Raw genomic sequence first — 22209 nt, forward strand, 5'->3', positions numbered from 1 at the left:
GTCTGAATTTGAAATAAGAAATGGGATTTTATGTGGTAGGTGCTAGCCTACCGTAGCCTGGGCACTTGGATCATACCTTCCTGTCTTGGCACACTGAACACAGAAGGGAGAGAACAGCCTCTTTGTGGCAAGGAAGCCGGCTCACCAGGAACTGGCTGCATGTCTCCATTAGACAATCAGCAATCAAGTCTAACACACTAAAATGCTTTCTTAAAAATCTGGACTTACCTTATAATTATTCCTCACAGTTCTGTTCATTTTCTACAGGAAATATAAGAACATCAGGAAGGAATAGTAATAAGAGGCTACAAATATTTATTGAATCACAATACTTTGAGATTGCATGTAGAGACTTTTAATGACCACGGGATCAAACTGGCACAAATTAGAAGACTAGACTATTACAGAATCCATTCAGATAGTCGTTAGAAAAAATGCATTTTAAAAGGTAATAGCGATTCAGTTTAAAGACTAAAATCCCCCCCCTTTCCTTCCATTATTACTGTTTTAAACATTTTTAAAAATAGCAGTCATTTGGTACAAACCACTCCTGCTCCCCTAAAAGTTCACCTAATATTATTACCGCAATTACTGCAGTATACTCATCTGATCTGGACCCCGGATTCTAGAGCAATTAAATGGTTTTAATTTGGTTAGGGTGGGCAGCGGGGGTGGGGGGGTCAGCTTAATTTTTCTAGCACACAGCATGGGTATGAAGATCAATTTTCAAAGCTAGTTCACTGATGGAGGCAAATTTGGAGTAACTGGGGGGAGGGCAACATCAGAACATCTTTCCAGAGATGTAAGTATTGCTTTCAAATACCAAGAATAGTAAAAAGAACTAATAAGTGTTGCCAGAACTTGCTGCAAAGTAGAGGTATTACAGGCTGCTTTAATGAAAAGATAAAAAAATTATTTGTAATTACCTTTCAAAATTAACATATATTAATGGGGATTTCTATAGCCCTGGAAAATATTTAATTTGATAACAGCCCTCCAGCAAACATATCATTCATTTCCACCACGTGAAAAGCCAGTGATAACCAGATGTTCTAAATGGGGTATCTGCTGAGTTGGGGGGTGGCGGCATGCTCTCTAGAGAAAAGGAGCCCTGGTCTTGGTGCCCAGGCTCTACTGCTGACCTAAGGCCATTCAAGTTGTGTTCCATACTCCTCAATCTGTAAAATGGGAAGAATGACCATAGAGGAAGCACTCTGGAGCAAGCCAGAAGTACCAGACATATTGGAAAGTGACTGCTCCAAGCTGGTGTTCCCTTTACCTTTGGTTTGAGGATTTTCTCCCCTGGATACAACCTGATACCTGCTGCTTCACTGGTCCACCTGGACAGTAACTATACTTTTCCTGAAAAAAATAAAGCTAGTTGGAAGAAAAATACCACAGACTTCTAAGAAGACAACGGCGAGATTTGTTTGAAGATGAAAACTTCCCATTTCAAAGACTCTTCTGCACTGGGTTTGGGATAGTGTGCTAGACCCAGAGTCACACGTGAAACACCTGGAGTCATACAACTGCTGTCTCTGGCACTTGCTCATTAGAGCCTTTAGACAACTGACCTAACGTCTCTTGTGCCATTCAATCAGCCATCATTTAATAAGAGCCAATGTACCAGGCATTGTGCCAGGCACTGGGGACAGGAACACAAGAGAAACAATTCCTACTCTGGAGGAGCCACCTCCCAGGGGGTTGTGTGGGAGGAGGGCATGGTTAGCTCCTTTAACACCAAACCCAATTACTGAAGTCTAATATTGCAAGTAAAATAGTATTCGATTAAACAGCTAATGAGAATAAAGGTATCCAGCAGCAAAAGTGGATTTTTTTTTTCATTTTCTGCATAATGGAGACATTCAGAGAAGGGAGGTGGAGAGTGAATAACTGAGTAACTGTGATCAGGGTCAAATACAGAGACAGGATCCATAATGGACAGTTATCTGCAATCAGCTCTTCCTTATGATGTGTATGAAAGCAAATCTTGAAATAAGTGAAAGGGTTCAAAACAAGTCTTTATTAAGATGTTTTACATGAGGCACAGAAATTGTACAAGAACTTTTCAGTGAAGCACCTTCCAAAATAGCCCTACCGACCATCTAGAAAGTGCAGAAGAAAAGACACACAGTAGGAGGCTCCATCGTTGGGAAAACAGTTGCTTGGAAAATAAGATGATTTGGTTTGTTCTTTTTATCAATTTTCAGGACCTCATTCTAACAGTAGTGACTTGCTTCTGTTTGCCTACTTACATAAGCACTTGACGAATAGAGGGGATCCCATACCCTAATCTAAGTGAACACTTGTGAACTGCAAAGAAGAATACTGGAATTTCACACTGGAAACTCATTTTAGAAATAGGAAAAAGTGACACCCCACTCCAAGGGACAAGAAAAACCTAGGAATGATGTAAAAAGAAATCCCATAGCTTACGTAGGCTGTAAGAAAGAATTCTGGTTAAGATGCAGCAAGTGATATCAAAGACTCTTCCAGAAGACTATCTATCGAGCCTTGGCCTAAAAAGAAGCCTCTGCAGGAACTCTGGGAGGTTTCCCCTTTCCATTTGGAACCAGTCTGCTGGAAAGGAGATCCTGCACTGAAGGGCAAGAATAATAATAATAAATTCAGACACCCTTACATTGTGCTACTCCTCAGTCTTGTCAACTTCAATCCCTTAACCTAGTTTTTACCTTTAACCATATCTCCTCATTTCCTCGGTTTACTTTCCCTATTCAAAACTACTTGAAATGTCATACGGAAACACCAAGAACAAAGCCAGTAAGTCTTCTTCCCTCCATCTCAGAACTTTGACTACAAGGAAGCTATGATACTGAAAATTGATTTCTAGTAAAAAGATCCAGACATGTAACAAAGTGACCTATGTAAATGCCCACCAGAAAAACATGGAAGTCAGAGCTGGGTGAAATTCTCCTCTGCTTAGATCAAGGATTTCTCTAAAATTAGGAAATGGTTACAAACACTGGTAACTTCAAACGACTGCAAAGGATGCTAGCCCAAGTCATCTTAATTAATCTCAGTGCTATTATCTGTGCTCCCCACCCCCAAGCAAGAACTGCATTTTTCAATCTTTGTAGGCCCAGCAAGTGCCACATATGATTCAGCATGTATTTCAACATTTGTTACTGAATGGAACTTTGTTCTCATTGACAAGACCCAAGTGACAGAGGCTATTTCAAGGACTTCCTAAGTGACTAAAATCACCTGGCCTCAGGATAACAGGAATGTTTTACTCGTTAGATGGGGCTTATGCAAACTATGGAATTACTTTGAGATAAGACAAGTTATTGTTGACTAATTCAGTGTAGTAAAAAGAAATCTAAGTTCTCTTTCAACAGTTGATTTACTAGAGAAACAAGACCCTTCTTTAGCATATGCTTCCTTCTAAAAACCAAAGATGCTTTCATATGAATGGCTGTGATTTATTCCAGTTTTCACCCAAAATAATGTACTGAAAAATTCACACTGACTATGGAATAAATCTTAATGTGCAACATCTCAGTGAAAGATTAATGCCAGTGTCTAAAACCTGAGCACTTATCTACATGAAAGGAAAACAAAAAAAAAACCCAAAATCTAATGGTCTGAGTAGTTTTTACTCATTTCCAGTGTAAAATGCAGTTTAATTTGCTTGATAAAACCTGCATGTGTCCCGAACAATTGTGCAAGTAATACAACAAAACATTGCAAAAAACATTTTTGGTTGTAAAAAGATGAAATTCTTTGCCTACTGATTCCAGCTAGTTGATTTTCTAACTTTTAATTCTGCAATAGCATGAGATTAAGTGAAGTGATACCGATTTCACAAACTACTGTACTATGAGGCGCATGACTCCTCAGATAGAGAGCCTTAAGCAGTTTCCTGAATTTTAGCCTAATCATAAATATACTCTGTACCTATTTCTTTATTCTACCCATTATCAAAAGGTGATGCTCCCTTCAGTCTTGTTTGCCTTCCCGCCACTGGCGTGAGCCTTCATTCCATGCGACGTAGACGAAGAGCGCAAGTACCACGTGAACGGCAACAACAGCAACAATCGCGGCATAAAAATAGCTGTCTCGGTTGGACAACCCCAAGGTACCTATGAGGGAAACAAAAACATACACATTTTGTTTTAGACCAAAATGTACAAAAAACCATCAAACTGCACACACTGACTCTGCTATTTGTGGAGATAGCTCCCCAGTAGGGGGAAGAGGAATTAGAACTTGGGTCTGTGAAATAACTAGGCCCACTGGGACAAGCCAATTATTCTGGAAGAGAACTACAATTAGAACTTTCTCTAGAACTTCATCTCCTCTTTTCCAATGTCTGTAAAAGGTGCATTCCTCAGCTCCTGCCTCCTATGCCAGACCCTGATCCTCGTGAGACACCAGAGACAACTTACAAGATTAAACTAAGCCATTTTGCAGAAAAAGATCAATAAGTAGGATGTCAAGCTCCAAATGAAGTAAACAACAAAAAAAATGGCCTTTCTGGAAGGGACTAAGAGCAATCTGACTTTGGGGAAAACAGCCACAAAATCTTAAAGAAACCAAATTACGAGCATTTAGTTAACAAGTATCAAATAGGTCAGAAAAAAACATAAACAAGTTAAAATGGAACATGATAAAAAATGTCTGCGTTTCTAGGTTTAGAATTACCTTCAAACACATAAGATTTAGAAGAAAAATATAACCCAATAGGTAAGGTGATCATTAAAGCTGTAAAAACCAGAAGAGTCTTCAGAGTCGATGTTAATGAGCCTTCATTTCTGAAATGGACAAAAATACACATAAATAAAAGTCAAGCTAGTCAATAATGCAGTATTCTGTGCCGGTGGTAGCTCATGCTAGGCACTGCATAGCGACAGAGACCTAGACAAGCTCTATGTGTCTAAGGAACTTCAAATCGAGTTAAGGAAAAGGATATGAATGGGAAACAACTAATAAAGGCATACAAAGCAACATATCAATAAGAGCGAATCAATACAGGGCAAGCTGATTAAGTGCTGAGGGGATGAAAGAGGTGGAGTGATTGGGGTCATTCAGAAAATTGCCCAAACACATTCCCTTAATATTTCTTCCAACAAATAACTATAGTACAACACACAAGCAGCCTTCATTCAACAAAGGGGCTATGTTCGATATTTGTTGTAAAGCACATCACTAGTGGTGGACACCTCCCACCCATCATCTTCCATTATAAAACCAGAGCTTTTTGGGGGGATGGGGGCAGAGTGGGGGGAGAGGAAACCTGGCTCCTAGATATAAAAAATACTGAATTTTAAATGCAGTCAAGCTCTTAAAACAAAATCAAAAATGTTTCTGTAACCATGAAATTGTCAAAGCTGAAAGGGACTTTGAAGATCATGTGATGCCACATCATCATCAGACAGGAAATTGCTGGAGCAGAGGGAGGAATTCACTTGTTCATGGCCGTATTAGTGGCAGAGCAGGAGCTTCTTCCATGATACTCTCCCAGCAAATGCTGCCTATGCCATGCTGCACCCAAAGTCAGTCACAAACCAAAAACACTGAAAAGTCCAACTGTGGCATTGTAGCAGAGACTTGGGCAAAGACTTGTTTTCCTAACATCATTCCTCCTCTGGATGGCCAAACTGCCCAAGTGTAAGTTATTATTATAAGCTGTGTTTGCTCAGCCTCAGACTACCTGAACTTTTCTGCAAACTACACCCAAGTCTCCTGATGCCTGAGCCAGTTCATCTAACTTTCTCATGGTAATTTTTCCTCTTTCCCCTAGGTGCTACACCCCTTCGAATTATCACTTACAATGATCTCTTTACATATCATCTCCTACCATTAGACTAAGCTCAAAAGCAGGTTCAGTTATTTAAGCTTGATTTCATTTCCTCCAAGGTACAGGGCTCTGTATATATTAAGGCAGGAATTCTTAACCTGAGGTCTGACTTTAAAAAAATATTTTGATAACTATATTTCAACAATTGGGTTCTTTTGTAATGCTATGTATTTTATTGTGTGCATTTTAAAACATTCTGAGAAAGGGTCTGTAGGCTTCACTTGACCACCCAAGGGGTCCAAGACATAAAAAGGGTTAAGACCCACCGCCCCCCCAAGCCTGTAATAAGATTGTTCTTCTATTTCTTCATACAGCCACTTGTCAAGGATGTGTGATCTCTCAAGTATGGGTACTCACTCTCCAGATTCAGATAGGAAATCCTCTATAATTTAGTTTCTGGTCTTTGAAAAGTGTCAAGAATTTCATCACCCTGCAGTCAACAGTTCTTCATCTGGCCTGTATCATAACTAGTAGGACTTGTCAGAATTTGTGATCAGCGAGCATAGCCTTTGAGAACTGAGAGTATTTGTGTCCAAGGCCAATGTATTTTGGTGCTTTTTTTTTTACATCCTCCTCCCCAACATCCCACCCATCACTTGAACCTTGACCTTATATAGCTGTTACCAAGAGGAGAAGACAATCAACTGGCCCCCATCTGTGAAGTGCCAGGTCCTGTGGATACAAATGTGAGCCAGTCTTTAGGAAGCTTGCCTTCTACTTAGGTAAGACTACAGGGACTGAAGTGCCTGATCTTGCCTTGGCAGTGGAGGTTCATATAAATACACATATCAACCATGCAATGCCTACCTCTGTAGGCAAAATGATGCAGTATACTGACCAAACTATTCCCCACTTAGTCATTTTAATGGCTGTCCCCAAATTAAAATGGTTGGCTCCTGAACCTAGCAAAATGCCAGTCTGCTGAAGGTAACTAGCTGCTGGGCTTTACCTTCAACACACAGGGATTTGGGAGGTGGGTGTGTGGGCGTGCACAGACGATATCATTCTGGACAACATTCTCACTTCAGAGATTAGAAAACTGAAGCTCGAAGGGGTTAAAATGACTTGTTCAGGGTCACATGACTAGTAAGTGACAGAGCTGAGATTCAAACTCAGATCTGCAAACACAAAATTCCAACTTCTTTCCATCATAACATGCTGCTCTAAATGATAAGTGGCGGCACAGGATATTCAGGTAGCACAGGAGTGACTGTGATTCAGTTGATTAGGTCCTTTAGTTCAAAATTCTAACAGGCAACAGATACTTGTTTAACTCAGCAGTGCAGGAAAAAAAAAGTCTTAAATTTACCAGTACAGAAAGAGCTACCACTCCTAGGTGGTATGGGCCAAAAGAAGTTTAAAAACAGCAATCTTTACCAGTTTTCCTAACATGGATTGCTATTTTAAGGCTGTAGCTGTGGTGGCTGAAAGAAATGATTTTCAAGTAACATAATTGGAAATCTACTATAATGTCTTTTTACAAAAAAAAAAAGGGGTGGGGTTGGAGTAAAAACAAGACGATCTTATTTCATTTAAGCAGTAGTAATACGGATGCTTCTACAACTCTGAGATACTTCCAATTGCTGTCTTCATTACTCACTTTGCCATGTCTGAAAATTAGCATCAGTGGCATTCTGGATTGTGGCCAGGAAATTATGAGACTGCAGAGAGTTGAGGGTCCAAGGTAAGAACACGCTAGTCTCTTGATGCCTATAAACTCCAGCCTGGTTCAACTGGTGCCTCAGCTACCTGAAAGGCAGGATTCAGTATTTATCCCCAAATAAAGCACTTGAGCTTATCCAACCAGAGAGAAAAAGAGAGGTTCATTGAATTAAAATTTGACTCTGTCTACAATAAAAGTCACTATTTGGTAGAACTCTGTGGAAAGAAGGATGGGGGTGGGGCAAGAGTTTAAAGTTAGTCTAGAAAATGCTGTTAGCTGGTAGCTTCAATACTTCAAGGGCTGATGATTTCAAGGGTATGAAAGACTGCTCCCTTTAGAATCTCTCCATAGCTTATTAGATGGTTTTTGTGAGCTGCTGTGACCAAAAGATTAATCACCCTGCAGCCAACCTAGTGAAAAGTCTTTAAAAAACTTAGTTTGGTCCCTGAATAACAGACATAAAACTCATCACTGCTGGAACTATGCGGTACACAGTGGAAAGATTCAGGATCTGAATTCGAGAACTTAGATGAAATCGTTACTCTGCTACTTAATAGCTGCGTAACTATGGACACAAGGCACTTCCTTTCTCTTAGGCTGTTTCCTCATTTGTCAAATAAGAGGTTGAATTAATTGACGTGTGGTCCTTGCCAACTCTAAGAGCCCCTCGGGGTTCTGTCCTGGACCCTCTTCTCTTTTCCCTCTAGACTACTTTATTTGGTAGTGTCAACAGATCCTATGAATTAAATGACCATGCCTACGCTGATGATTCTCAAATATACCTATTCTGCCCCAGCCTCTCTGCTGCTCTCCAATCTTTCATCTCCAATTGTTTTTCAGACATTTTGAATTTAATGTCCAGTAAACATCTTGAACTCAGTATGTCCAAAACAGAACTCATCTTTCCCCCTAAACTTTGCCCCCTCCTACCTTCCCTATTACCATAAAGATAATACCATCCTCCCAGGCCTTCAGACTCCCAACCAAGGAGTCATCCTGGACCTCCCATATCCAATCTGGTGCCAAGGTCTGTCGATTTCACCCTTGCAACAGTTCTCAAATATGCCCCCTTCTCTCTTCTGACACTTGCTACCACAGTAGTGAAGGCCCTCGGTACTCTGGGATTACTACAATAGCCTACAGGAGGGTGTGTTCCCCTTCAAGCACTAAAGTGATTTTCCTAGCAGGTCCAACCATGCCACGCACCCACACCCACACCTCCCTCCATAAACTCCAGTGGCTTCCCATTGCCTCCAAGAATAAATACAAAACGTTTTTTTGGTTTTTTTGGCATTCAAAATCCTCTTAATCTGCCCCCTCCTACCTTTCCAGTCTTACACCTTATGCCTGTACATGGGCTCTTTGATCCCATAACACTGACCTCCTGACTGCTCCTCCCACAAGTCACTCCATCTGTCAGCTCTAGGCATTCCCTGTACCCCATGGCTAGTGTTGTCTTTTCTCTGCTCTAACTCCTGACCTCCCTTTAAGTCTCAGCTCAAATCCTACCTTCTACAGAAAGCCTTCCCTAAACCCTCCTAATTCCAATCCCTTTCCTACTTTACTTCTTTCCTATTTATCCCATGTATATCTTCCTTTGCATAGATCTGTTTGCATGCTGTCTCTCCCCTAAGGCTGTAAGCTCCTAGAAGGCAGGGACTGTCTTTTGCCTCTTTTTTGTATCCCCAGAGCTTAGCACAATGCCTGGCACATAGTAGGCAGTTGATGAATGTTTACTGATTGAAAGATCAAATCTAGAATTCTCTAAATTTTCAGCATGGTAGGACCTGGCAGAGCTTACGTTCCATACTAAAATGGAGCATGGGAGCTCTAATGCACCAAGGTGGAAGTTCCCCCCCCAAAAATCTATTTACACAAGGCTCAACATTCAATTGTCATTCCTACCATCTCCCCAAAGAAAACAGCATGAGGTTGATTCACTTGAAAATCACTTCTGCATATTTATAGAAAGGGTAGGCTATCACATTTTTTTGTAAAGCAAACAAGTTTCCCTTAATCTGAATATGGCTCTCTCAGGCTTCCCAATTCAATTGTAAACTCTGGTGGCTAAGAGGCAGTGAAAATTATTTGTTCGAAAGAGCCACTGGCTTCAAAGGGCTCTTTCCAGTGGATTCATGGCTCGTAAACTCGAAGCTGTATTGGGATCTCAAAAGTCCAACCCTTTAAGCTTCCGAAAGAAGAAAAGATAGCCTAGATAAGTTAGGTAACTAGTCAGAGGTCATACAGGATGTAGGTAGAACTAGATTTGAACCCAGATCCTCTGACTCCAGAGCCAGTACCCTTTTCCCCGTATTTTGCTGCTCTTTCAGTCTAAACCGTGGAATAAGCGTTGGCCTGGGAGACAGCAAGTCCTGTGTTTAAATTCCAGCCCTGATCCTCCCAAGCTGTGTGACCCTCGACTTCCTCACCTGTACCTATTTTGCAGGGTGGCTGTAAGGATCAGATGAGCTCACGTAGGTGAAGTGCTTCAAGGTAATACATAAATGCCAGGGTATCGGGACAAGAGATGGAACAGGACACCAACACCAGAATGACTAGGGGCAGAAAGTTCGGTGTTCGGTTAAAAAATGGAAACTAGTCTAAACCAGCAGAGCAGAGAGGGATCACGTTTGCTCCCAGGCCCAGGTAGACAGGGGTAGAGGTGGGCAAACCTGCGGCAGAAATCGGGTCAGGCAGTGGGCTCAGGCTGCCCTGGGCCGAGAGCACGTAGCACGCAGCACGACGGGCTGCCTCTCGGCCCCCGATCCCGTCCTTCCCCCCTCCCCGGGGGCCAGGCCGGTCCCAGCAGCGCCCCAACCCTGGCCCGGCTCTCTTCCGGGTGGGGAGCAGAGGCCCTCCCCTCAGGGCGAGCGGGCTGGCTACCTCAGCTCGGGCGGCTGCAGCACGCTCAGCGTCGTCTTCTCGAGCCGTTCCATCTCGGCCGGCACCGGGAAGGGGGAGACGGGTACGGTAACAGTGACTGCGCGCGCTCTAGCTCGCTCACGCACACCGCCCACCCCGGCCGGGCCGGGGCAGCGAAGTGTATTCCTCCGCAAGGGCGCCGGGTCAGCTGACCCCTGGGAGGCCGCACGCGCCCTGCCCCTAAGCCTGGCGGGGGGTGGGGGGGGCGGGGGCAGGAGGGCTAGGGGTCACGTGAGCCTGGCCGTGGGGTCACGTGGCACGCCAGGCGCGTGAGCCCCGCCTCCTCGCCTGGAAGTATATATAAGGCCGAGGACGCTGCGGGCTAGCTGTGGCGGCCATGGTGGGAGGCTGTGGGGATCTGGGGGGTTCTGGGTGGTTCTGGGTTCCTAGACTTAGCGCACTGGAAGGGCTTTAAAGTTTCTGCGTAGGCCGCCCTTTTCGGGATGTGGCTCCGGAGAAGGCCTGTGACTCGGCGAAAGTCACAGACGGCCAGGACCACAAGAGCTGGTGTTTAGAAGTCGCAGTCTAGTCAGACTAGGCGGGGCCCTAGGTTGCTAGTCTGGCTTCCCCTGCCTATTTTCCTCTGTTTTCTCACATTTTCTCTCCTCCCAGGCTGCTACTTTAAGTGTTTACTCTTTTCCTCTCTTTGATTAACGTCTTGATCTCGGTTCCTGCTTTCTAACTAGTCTCATCTTACCAAGAAGCCTAAAGAGGCCGAAGTTTTTTTCCTATTCTTTAGCTTTTATAGATTAGCAGTCATTTCAGTGAAGTGAGAGAAAGAGAAACGATGGGTTTCATTTAGAAACTTCTCAGAGAAAATGAGAAAAGAAAATACTGATTTTAAATGAGGACCAAGAAAAGGCAAATAGCTTAATAGTCATATTTCAGGGTTAGGGACAACCGGTTCCGCTTGGAATTTTTTATCTCTCTGGGAAATGCTTAGAATTTGATGAAGAGCAATAAATCAAAGCTTTCTGCATCTAAGATTAAAAATTGTGGGAAGAAAAGCACAGTGCTTATTTGCTGCCTGTTTTCTACCGAAAATTCTTCCTACTGAACTGAAGGTGGTTTTCTTGAAAGAAAGCTAGAAAGGGAATTATCACAACAACAGAAGGCAAATTTAAGACAGCTGGAAATCTTGCCCCGCAGACAACACTGCCTGGAGTTTTTCTTTCCTACACCCCCTGCTCGCCAAACGCTGTAAATGGACAAAATACACTGGAGGTCCAGGTGTGGAGATTGAACAGAAGCCCGGACAACTCAAACCTCCACGCATTCACCAGCTAAACTACCTCTCCAGAACGTTTTAGGAGGTCCTCTAAAGTTCATCTCTAGGCTTAGGGAGCTTGGACAGATGTGGGGCGGGGGGAGGGAAGGGGAGCTGATAGAAAAGTCATTGAGTCTGGTCCAGAAAGGGGATGGAAATAGGGTGGGGAAAAGACTTTAAAAAAAAGCCTTCCTATTATGTTTTTAGTTTTTCTATGTTGTCAAAAGTGCAAATTCTTGTAAGAAAGCAACTCGGGCTGCAATCTGGGGACTTCTAAACTTAGAAAAAACATGCTGAAAAATCAAGGATTGCTGCATTGTAGTTTCTGTAGGGCACCCCTACGTTTGCTTTGTATGTTCGGGGCCAAACATGTGACATTATTAAAAATAATACGAAAGATACCCTAGAAGGAGGAGATTGCTAGAATTAAAAGACTTTACCTGTGATATAGCTATATTTACAGCAATATTTGGAGTAGCAGAAAAGGGTGAACAGACCAGGTTTCCAAAGGCAAATGATTGAACGAATGGTATAGGAATGTAATAGGATGTTCCTTTATAGGATGGAAAGAAGTTCAGTTAGTATGGGAATATTTACATGAAATTATGCAGAATGGAGAAGCAAAGCCAAAAAACAATGCAAACGTTAAATACAGCTATAGAGCTAATGGTGAAAATAATAGCAAGAAATCCATGTCACGGAAAAGGAAGGGAGCAGGAAAACAAGGATGACGTGGGGAATAGTGAGTGAAAGTCGATATAAACATCCTTTGGGTTGGTGTTAACAATCAGTAAATAACCAAGAGCTACAGACTCTTGTAACAATCATTTGCAGTCAGCTGTGGCTCCATATCCTGCAAGCTCATTTTTCTTCTCTTCTTAAACACTGTGCACCTAAATACCTGTGCCTGTTGATGGAAGCTAAAGTCTGTATTTGGAAGAGAACTTTGCCAAATAAGGGGTGGCCTCATGGGCCCCCCTGACCAAAGCCCCACTCTGTATCTTTTTCCCAACAAAGACACCTTTTTAAAATTTCTACGTTCTCTTACCCGTAAGTGACTCAAATGGTCACCATAATGAGATTTCACCTGTGTATAAAAATGTAAAATAGTGGGAAAAGAAAGTGTGTTTTGTCCAGGCCTTGCAACCTTCACTCCTCACCTCTTACTTCGTGTCCCTTACATCCCCAGGGACATCCCTGCTGGCTTAGAATCCTAATTGAAAATGTGTGCTGCGTTAGTTCCATAGTAGACTGCAGGAGAGGTATATACTGCTATGTAAGTGAAGCTGAGAAATAGAAATTAGATTTTTTTTCTGGAAGAGATATTGGAGAATCTACTACAAACACAAACCTCCAAACCCTAACTTTTCATTTTACAAAAAGATTCCTTGTAAGGCTCATTTAATTAGGGAGTTCCCTTGGGTTATCAAACCAGAATTAAGAGTTTAGCTTGCAGCAGATTTTCTGGAGCTTGCCACCTTGTATGTAATGAAGTTTAGTCTCTCCCACCGCCCAATCTCTGTGCGGAGAGAAATGTAATCTTAGTGGGAATATGAGATACACAAATAAGTGAGGAAAGGGAGAGAGTGATAGGGACAAAGGAGAGATCTAGGCAGAGGAAAGTTTTAAGGAAAAGTAGAACTCTGGGCTAAGGTGGGGTCCTAGAGGTGGGTAGCACCTGAGCTAGACCTTGAAAAGATCATAGGGATTCAAAAAGGTAGACACGAATTTATCCCGAACAAATGGGATACTGCCTCTGCAAATACAAGGGGGCAGGAGGACTGAGGTTTTGTTGGCTAGAATGTGAAAGAGTAATGGTAAATAAGGTTAGAGAAGAAAATAGGAGCTAGGTTGTAAGGGGCTAATAAATGGTTGGCAGGGTTTGTATTTTACTGTAAGAGCAACAGAAAATCACAATTGTTGTGGTGGTGGTAGTGTCTTAAGCAAGGGAGTAGTACACTATATGGTTGGATTGTTCACTAGGCAGATGTTCTTGACAGTGTTGGAGAGTGGATTGGAAAAGGGGAGTGACTGGATGGCCATTCCAACATTTGACTGGGGAGGCTAGCAGAAAGACCCCCAAAGGGGAGGGCATGTTGCAGTTACTCTTCCTAAAAGCGAAGAGTGCCAAACCATGTGTTTTTAAGAATTCAGTCTTTTTAAAATTTAAACTTGAAGGATGTACTCTGTCCTCTCCTCCAGATGCAGTTCAAGCCAGGATGTGGCTGCCTGTCTAAAGGACAGCCAAAAATGCAAATGTGATCTTAGACTGCAATGAAGCAGTGTGTCCAAAATTGAGTAAGGCAGTAATCCTGCTGTACTTGGTTCTGGTCTGCCCACTCACATCTGGAGCATTGTGATCGGTGTCGGGTGCAACATTTTAGGAGAGAGATTGACAAGCTGGAACCCATTCAGAGAAAGGCAGGCAGGCCAGGATGGTGAGGAGATTTAACACCATGCCATCTGAAGAGAAGTTGAAAGAATGGAAGGTTTAGCCCACAGAAGAGAAGGCTGATTGATGGTGGACAGTGTTTGAATGGCAATCATATGGAAGGGGGAATCAACAGGACTAAGAGTAACAGGAAGTTAGCCAGTGGCAGAGGAGCAGATTTAAGTTGAATATAAGGAAAATTTTCCCAATTAAATAGTTGTAAAAAAAAAAAAAAAAAGTTGGGATGGGCCACCTCCAGAAGTAATGAGTTCTCCATCCCTGAAGGACATAAACAAAGGCTGGATCATTTGGGAGACTTTTATTCAGATGTGGATGAGACTAGATGGCCCTGAGGTCCATTCTAACTTTGACCAGGGAGAACTGACCTGAGGAAGAGTCACCATCTCCAGGGCATATCAAGCCACTCCCGGTATTAGGGCTTAAAGTATATATGATCTGAGTGAGTAATACAGAGTTGTGACAGAGTCCAGCCTCCCACAAGCGAGGCCATCTAGTCAAGCTCTAAAAGAAGTTAGCTCCTTTTTCTGAGTATCTTTCTGCCTCTCCCAACAGTCCAAGCTCTTTGTGCCTGTGGGTCCTAACCAGCTCTCCCCCTCTCATCCACCTGTGTTGAGGCAGAAAGGCTACCTGGGTCCTGGTGGCAGTGTCAGCAGAGATCTGCCCTTTAGCCTCTCATGCTGCTTCTCTCCTTTGGCTAACTCAGCTTCTTAAAGCTTTTAGTGAAGAAACTGACCAAAAAGCTGTGTTTGGAAGTAGTTAGGAAGCAAATTTCAAGTTAACATGAGGACAAACTTCTTGATAATTAGACCTGTGTAAAAGGTGAATGAGCTGTCTCAGCAAGTGGTAAATTCTTTATCGCAGGAGGTCTGCAAATAGAGGCCAGGCACAAACTGGTTGATGGGGATATCGAGAAGGGCATTACCACTCAGGTGCAGGTTGGGCTAGATGGACCTCCCACAGAGGTTCCCCCCAACCCTGAGACTTGTTGATAAATCATTATGATGGCTTTGTCTTTCAGTTTCCTTGGGAAGAATATCTTTAGGACATGAAAGCTGCTTATTGATAAGCTGCTTGCTCAGAAGGAAAAAAAAATCCCTAATTGGGGGATCAATCCCCAAAGTGAGGAAGGAGCTAGAGTTCACCAAACTGCGATGGATTGATGGATGGACGGAGGGATGAATGAAGTGAGTCCCGTGAGACTCTGCAAGGTCCCTTCCAGTGCCTGATGGGCTTATAGGCCTAGGACAGTAAGTTGGAAATATGAAGAAAGTAGTCCTAAGGGCCTCTATTCTACTATTTTGTTCTAATAGCATCTGTTTCAATTTATACAATAACAACCTGTGGCAACAGTTTTGGCTTGCTACCTGATTTAAGATTCACAGGAAGATAGGATTGCTGGAAACTCCTCAAGAAACAACCTCAAAACTGCTGAGCAGTGGTGCAAACGACATAATCTGTTGCCCAAGTATAATGTACAGCAAGGAGTGTTTTGCAGTGCTAGTTTAAATCATTTAAAAAGGGAAAACTGACAACCCAGAAGCAGTGTCTGAGGGAGGGGGAGAAAGGATGGCTGAGGGGGTCAGCAAAGAAATGCTGCATGATCATTGCCTAGTATTTTAAGAGCCACCATCTGGAAGGAATCTGGGCAGTTGTCGTTTGAGGGCTGGTGCAGGGCCATGGAATGGAAAGGATACTAGTCTGAAGCTGTCCTTGATAATACTCTAATGTCCTTTCAGCTTTTCTACTGCCTCACTCTAAATTTTTTCTGTCCTCACTGGCACTAAAGGTCCTCTACTATTCCACCCTTTACCAATCTGCCACCTTTGCCCTGGCCTTGCTTTCTTCTGTACTAAGCCAGTTCCACTCTGTCATTCTCAATCTTGGGCTCTCTTGCCTGCCCGCCCCCATCAGTCCTATTACTGAACACACCTCCCAGTCTTCAACCCCGGGATCACCCCTATCATTTGCCTTCTTGTTCCCTACTCCAGTGCCCCTGAATATGCCTGGAGGAAGTCCCACAACCTTGTTGACTGAATCCATGACAAATTAATATTGGGGCTCTCACTGGATGCCAGTCTTTTGAATTCTTTAATTCTCTCTCCTCCTTTCCTAAGATACTTCTCAACTCCTCTTTAATTTCTGTTCCTTTTTTCTCAGCAGCCCTCTAACTATGCCTAGAAATTGACTCTGTTCTGACAACGCATCTCTTACTCAAAACCTCTCTGCAGAGGGTAGTGTGACAGTGGTTAGGGTCTGCAGGGTTTTAATTTGAGAGACAAAGGAAGCTGGAGCCCTTTGCAAATGTGCCAATCCAGAGCAAGCAGCCCCAAATACCTTTTAATACACCTATCGTGAGTATGCCAGATAATGGAGGAATTCAGGGTTGATAAAATCCCTTTGGTGTCAAGGGCTCCGAATGATAGACTAATCAGTCATTCCAGCTGTTTGGCTACTTATCTCCCTCTTCCTGCCTTTCTCTGGGGAAAGGGACCTAGTCTAAGCAGCCAAGCATCACTTCTCTTATGTGAAACTGATCTCTCCTTATTCTTACTTTTTCTTTTAACTAGACATGATTATTCTTCTGTTCTACCCCTCAGCATGGGGGGGGGGGGCACCCAGGACTCTGTCCTGAGCCCTCCTCTCTTCCTCTAATATTGTCTCCTTTGAATTCAGTCACCCTCCTGTGGGGTCAATTATCACTACTCAGTTGACCCCCAAATCTGTATATCCAGCCCTCTACTCACTGAGCTCTAGCCCTGCATCACTAATTCCTGCTGGGTTGTTTTCTATGTGGATCCCACAAAGGCATCTCTAGCCTGTTACCATTAAGAGTGAAGGCATTTTTTTCATTATTTGCTGAATTATAGAATCTATCATTCCAAGATTTAACTTAAATGCCCTACTTCAGTGTTTGTAGATTGGGGAGGAGTACAGGCGGCGGGGGAGGGGGGGACCAAACAGCCAAGAGGATTAGTGGAGAGAGCACAGGACGACCTGAATTCAAGTGTGACCCTCCATGAGTCCCGGAACTCTCCAGCCTCTGTCTCTTTCACCATCTGCAAAATGGAGTAAAAGTAGGGCCTACCTTACAAAATTGCTTTGAGTCTCATGAGATAATGTGCGTAAAACTGCTTAAGTGCTAAATAAATTAGTTATCAGTATTTTGAAAGGCAAAATTGTTTCTAGAGGAGAAGAAATGTCCACCCTGACAAGCCCAAATTCCTGCACCCTCATGTGCACATCTTGGTAACTCTGGCTTTCAAAGAAAAGCTGAAATAACATTTTGCCTCCATGTTGGTTCTGCACACTTGCTTGGTTTATACCTTTGGGGGGGATTATCTGCTATAAACGGCCTACTCCTCATACTAAGGCCTCTGGGCTTCTTCCTGATTTCAGCTATTGTGTGCCAGGAAAATGCAAACTAATTTTAATGTTTGGCTGATTAGAGAAGGGACTGCTATGGCTGGGAGGAAAAAAATTAGATACTTTCCAAAGCCAAGTAAAAAAAAAAAAAGGGGGAAGGGGGTGGCAGTTGACACTTTCTCCACGACTGGCCTGAAGCACAGAGTTGTCTGTGCTTGGGAGTAACTTAAACGGCATGTTTTAAGGGACACTAACGAAATCCATTTTCCAAAGTACTTGAGGCTTCTTAGGAGAAATGTAAAAAACATAAGACCATAGCACATTAGTACTTATTAACCAGCAACCCTCCAAGAGGGGAAGAGAACAATATTGAAGGCAACAAGGACCTGAGGCCTTCCCAAGCACGGTAGGATAAACACTTGTGGAGAAATGTGGGAGCCACAGAGCTGTTGCTGCCGGAGAAGGGGCCCATTCTCTCCCAAGTCCCTTCAGCCATTTTAGTGCCCCCTTATCCGTTGTGGCTAATGAGGGCCTGTGGTGGAAAACATTGGCTGCTCCCTCCACTCTAACTCGCTGAATAATATTCTTTGTTTCCATGTCTTCTTTCAGATGCCTTTTTCTTACATGTATTTTCTGCCTATATGTTTCATATATATGTGATTTTACATGTATGATGTATACACACGTATACATAACTCTTACATAGCCCTAGTCAGTATATCTTGATTCTGCTTTCTTCACTCTGCGTCATTTCATATGAATCTAGCCCTGTTTTATATTCATATTTGTCATCCTTTATGGCACAATAACATTCCATTAGGTTCATACACCACAATTTGTTCAGCCGTTCCCTAGTCATTAGACATATGGGTTGTTTAGAATGCATAGCTTTTTCCCAGAAGCTGGTCTTAACTCTCTTACCTGAGGAGACTCTTGAGCAGATCAAGTCTATCCCGAGTGACCTTAGCATACCCTCCTGGATTAAACACTACCAGGATTTCTCATTTACTCTTACAGAACAAGGCTACTTTTCTGGCTGTTCTGGCCCCAGCTACCTAGGGAAATCGACAGAATAGTCAGGGAGGTAAGATTGGTGCGCAGTCCAAGGGCATTGCTCAGGATCTATGTTTCCTTGTGGAGTTCTCCTTCTAGCTTGCTCCATAATAGATTCTTGGTTTGCCAACTTTAGAATACAAGTTGGCTTAACGCAATATTTATTCTGTGAATAATCTGCTCCTTGCTAAGCCCCCAGCCCACTGTTTGACCCCTTAACATATAGGGCTGTCCAGTGTTAGTGTTACTTAGTACTCATGCATATAGTGTTCTGTTTGGGGAGAAGGAGGGGTGTATCTCTTATCTCCTCAGCTAGACTGTAAATTTTGCCATAGCAGGGACTGTGGCTTCATTGGCATCCCCCATGGCACCCCTGGTATGGCAGTGGGCTTTTATAGCAGACTGCCAACAAATGTTTACTGAAGTTGAGTGAATTAAAAATGCTGTTCTAGCATCCACTTCTGCCACCCCTTCGCCCACCGAAGCCAGTTAGACTTCATCACACCTTCCTCCCTAGATCAGACTAGCTCTCAGGATGGAGAAATAGAAGGATTTCTGGGATTCATAGCTCAGGCAGGATGATGTTGTCCTTGCCACTGGTTCTGTTATGATCAGGTACCAAGATTCCAGTATTTAGACTCTGAACTTCACTGTGACCAAGCTTTTGCTTCGTATGGTTCTATCATCTGGGCCTCTAGCTTCTCTTCCTATGCTTGAATCCCTGCATTACTTACCGATCCTGCATGCCAGTCTCCTAGGATGCTGAGTTTTGCTCACCAGCCAAGACACTTGCCTGTCACCTATTGCATGCCAACTGCTGGTCTGTCTAGACTTCCTCTTACTGTTTGTTTCTGGGCACTTCCCTGATTGCTCACCCTGGCCCAGTGAGTCTGCTTAGTCTTCAAGTCCCATGCCAGCACTGACCCAAACCTTGGCACACTGTCCTGCTTGGTGATATTTCCGCTCTGTACTTAGGTCTGCTATAAACTTGATTTGATCAGGAAACATTTATTAAGTGTCTACTATGTGCTAGACACTGAGCTAAATGTTGCAGTTCAAAGAAAGGCAAAAATAATCCCTGACCTCAAAGAGCTCCCATTGTAATGAGGGAGACCACATGTAAATAGGTACATACAAGATCTACACACAGTGGATGGAAGGCGCGATCTCAGCATATTGAGACAGACTTCAAGAAATTCACTTAGGCAGCCAAACAGGATGTATTTGGAGTGTGGAGAGGCTTGAGGGAAGGGAGACCAGTGAGTAGGCTATTGTAATTTTCCAGGCAAGAAAGGCTGAGAGGCCTATACCAAGGTGGTGGTTGTATGACTGAAGGGAAGATGCTATATGGGAGAGATACTCTAAAGATAGAAACAAGATTTAACAGCTGATTGGTTACGTGGGGGAAGTTGTAGTCCTAGGTCACAGAAGATTGGAGGGGAAGGTGTTGTGAGGGACAGATGACAAGTTCTGTCTTGGGCACATTGAGTTGGAGGTGCTTATGAGTCTGTCCTGAGGAGCTCAGGAGAGACACTAGGGCTAGATGTACAAATCTGTGACTTTTCTGCTCAAAAGAGTGACCTAGTTGGAGGGAAAGGAAGATAGGGTCCAGGACAGAACTGAAAGATAGCCACTTAACAGGCAGGATGAAGATGAAGATCAGTTTTCTCAGTCCCTCGTACTCTCTTTAAAGAGAGGGATGTGCCAAAGGTGGACACTTTTGTGGTAATTCCACATGAATGCCAGAAGCTGAGCAAGGTAACAGCTAATAATCAACGGTAGAGTATACGAAGCCTCTGCCTACCTGGGTGACTTTGGACAAGTCAGTTTCCTACTCTACTTGTTACTCAATCTGCTTTACAGAGTGTATACAAGGAGGCAAGGCTCAACTCCCTGCTTTGGCAACTAGAGAGCAAGGTGTGGGGTCCAGCCTCTCTAGTACCGTCAGGGCCAAAAAAGGAACCAAACTCTTGGCCTGGTGAGCATGAGAGAAGGTGGCCTTCATCCTGGGCCGCTTAAATACTGAGGCCTGGTGTCATAGTTGAAGTTCTTATAGTACTGACTCAATTGGTCTTAGAAACAGTGGTCACAGGAATTCAAGGTGTTTTGGATTTTGGTGTTTTCCTAATTGGAATTTGCCATCACCAAGAGAGATGGTGTCCCTTTTAACAAATCATTGCAGAAAATGAAGTAATGGTCCTCCATAAAGGAGATTGAGTAAAGTAACCAAAATAGCTGGTCTGATTTGAGAGGAAAAACCAGCCCTAAGAACTTAAGGGTAAGGTGGGGTGGGGTACAGTATTTCACTGTTGTGGAGTATTTAAAAAGATCAGCTTCTTTAAGATATATAGTGTACACATCCAGGAAGTCCAGGCTCCTCAGAACCTTCCCAGAGCCTACACCCACATCCCTTGGGTATAAAAAGGCAATGGATAGTGGTGGCTGTGTGCCGGTCCTGCCTGTTCTGAAATTTTCCACATCCTCTTGAAGCCATTGCAATCTCTAGTGCTTTGAGGGCATTACTTAAATAGAACCTTCCTTGATTCTCTTAGGAATCCTGGAACTCTGCTGTGACTTTAATGTTCTTCCTTGTATGTATGCCCTGTTCCCCCTTGCTCATTGCATTGTAAGCTCCTTGAGGGTAAGGACTGTATCTTTTTTGTGTCCCTCCCATGCGCATAGTGCCTTGCACATAGTAGGTGCTTAATTGATATTTGTTCAATTGAATTGGATGGCAGATTGGGTAGCAGAAAGTTGTTTTCTAATTCCTGACACCCTTTTTCCTAATTAAATTGTTCTCTCAGTGTAAAAGACACTTCGTTTCCTTCCAAGCCATAGAGTGAAGGAGCTGTGCCCGCCAAATGAAGGTGGTTACCGGTCTAAAATAACGTACTTGGGAAAGGCCTGCCAACTGCAGAGGTAGTCACTCATTTGTAATCTTGTCATATGCTGGATTTCAGGATCATACATTGATAAGTCATGTTTTCCTGCTCTCTTTCTGAGCTGTTTGGGTTTCTTCTGGAATGGCATAAGGATGTTGAGCTTATGAAGGGGCCTGGGGGATGATCAAGTCTTTCCTTGACTTTCATTCTTAATTTTTAAAAGAATTGCCTTTGTGCTATCTTTGTTTATGAGTAACCCACCTATCACTGGCTTGGCTATGTACCTTTCTGTACTAAAGGACAAGCAGTTGTAAGAATCCATTTGTTCAGCCATTTTTCCAACACTTCCCTCTGTTTCTCTGCCTCCCCCCCATGGAGTTTCTCCGCCTTATTCTCTCAAGATTTGAGAACAGCTAGAACTGTTAAACGGAACATTGTAAAGAAGAGCTTTTTCCAAAGCCAGAGCAAGGCAATTGTCTGCAGAAGCCTTAAGTATTAGGATACAGAGTTTAGATTTAAGAAAAGAAGGTAATCCAAATGGCTGTATGGTTTTAAATAAAAAGAGCTTTCCATGCATTACCTCCTTTGGGCCTCATGACTGGGGGGTGGGGTGAGGTCCTTTGAGAGCAATGCTGGTACTTTTGTAGCCATTTTGCAGATCTCAAACAGCGGAGTCAGGACTTAAGCCCAGGACTTCATTGACCTTCTCTGTACCTCTTCTGGTTTTCAGCTTTAGAGTTTGGCCAATATCATTCAGCCTTCACAATGTAGTGAAGGTTTTCACAC

At 43.3% G+C, this 22209-nt stretch overlaps 1 protein-coding gene across 3 annotated transcripts; it reads right to left on the minus strand.

The window, feature by feature from the left end:
- Positions 1-339: 339 nt before the first annotated feature.
- VMA21 (vacuolar ATPase assembly factor VMA21) lies at positions 340-10588 on the minus strand. Of its 3 annotated transcripts, none has more exons than XM_036740160.1 (4): positions 10368-10450; positions 7422-7570; positions 4666-4775; positions 340-4103 (listed from the first exon to the last, which is right to left on the minus strand). In XM_036740160.1, the coding sequence occupies exons 2-4, from the start codon at positions 7427-7429 to the stop codon at positions 3961-3963; spliced, it is 261 nt and encodes an 86-aa protein (XP_036596055.1). In that variant the 5' UTR covers positions 7430-7570; positions 10368-10450; the 3' UTR covers positions 340-3960. The 3 variants fall into 3 exon arrangements, with proteins under 3 accessions (XP_036596055.1, XP_036596056.1, XP_036596054.1); XM_036740161.1 differs by lacking the exon at positions 10368-10450 and adding an exon at positions 9914-9929; XM_036740159.1 differs by lacking the exon at positions 7422-7570 and having other exon boundaries at positions 10368-10588.
- Between the last annotated feature and the right edge of the window lie 11621 nt (positions 10589-22209).

This window comes from Trichosurus vulpecula, chromosome X (assembly GCF_011100635.1).
Source record: "Trichosurus vulpecula isolate mTriVul1 chromosome X, mTriVul1.pri, whole genome shotgun sequence".
NCBI lineage: Eukaryota > Metazoa > Chordata > Mammalia > Diprotodontia > Phalangeridae > Trichosurus > Trichosurus vulpecula.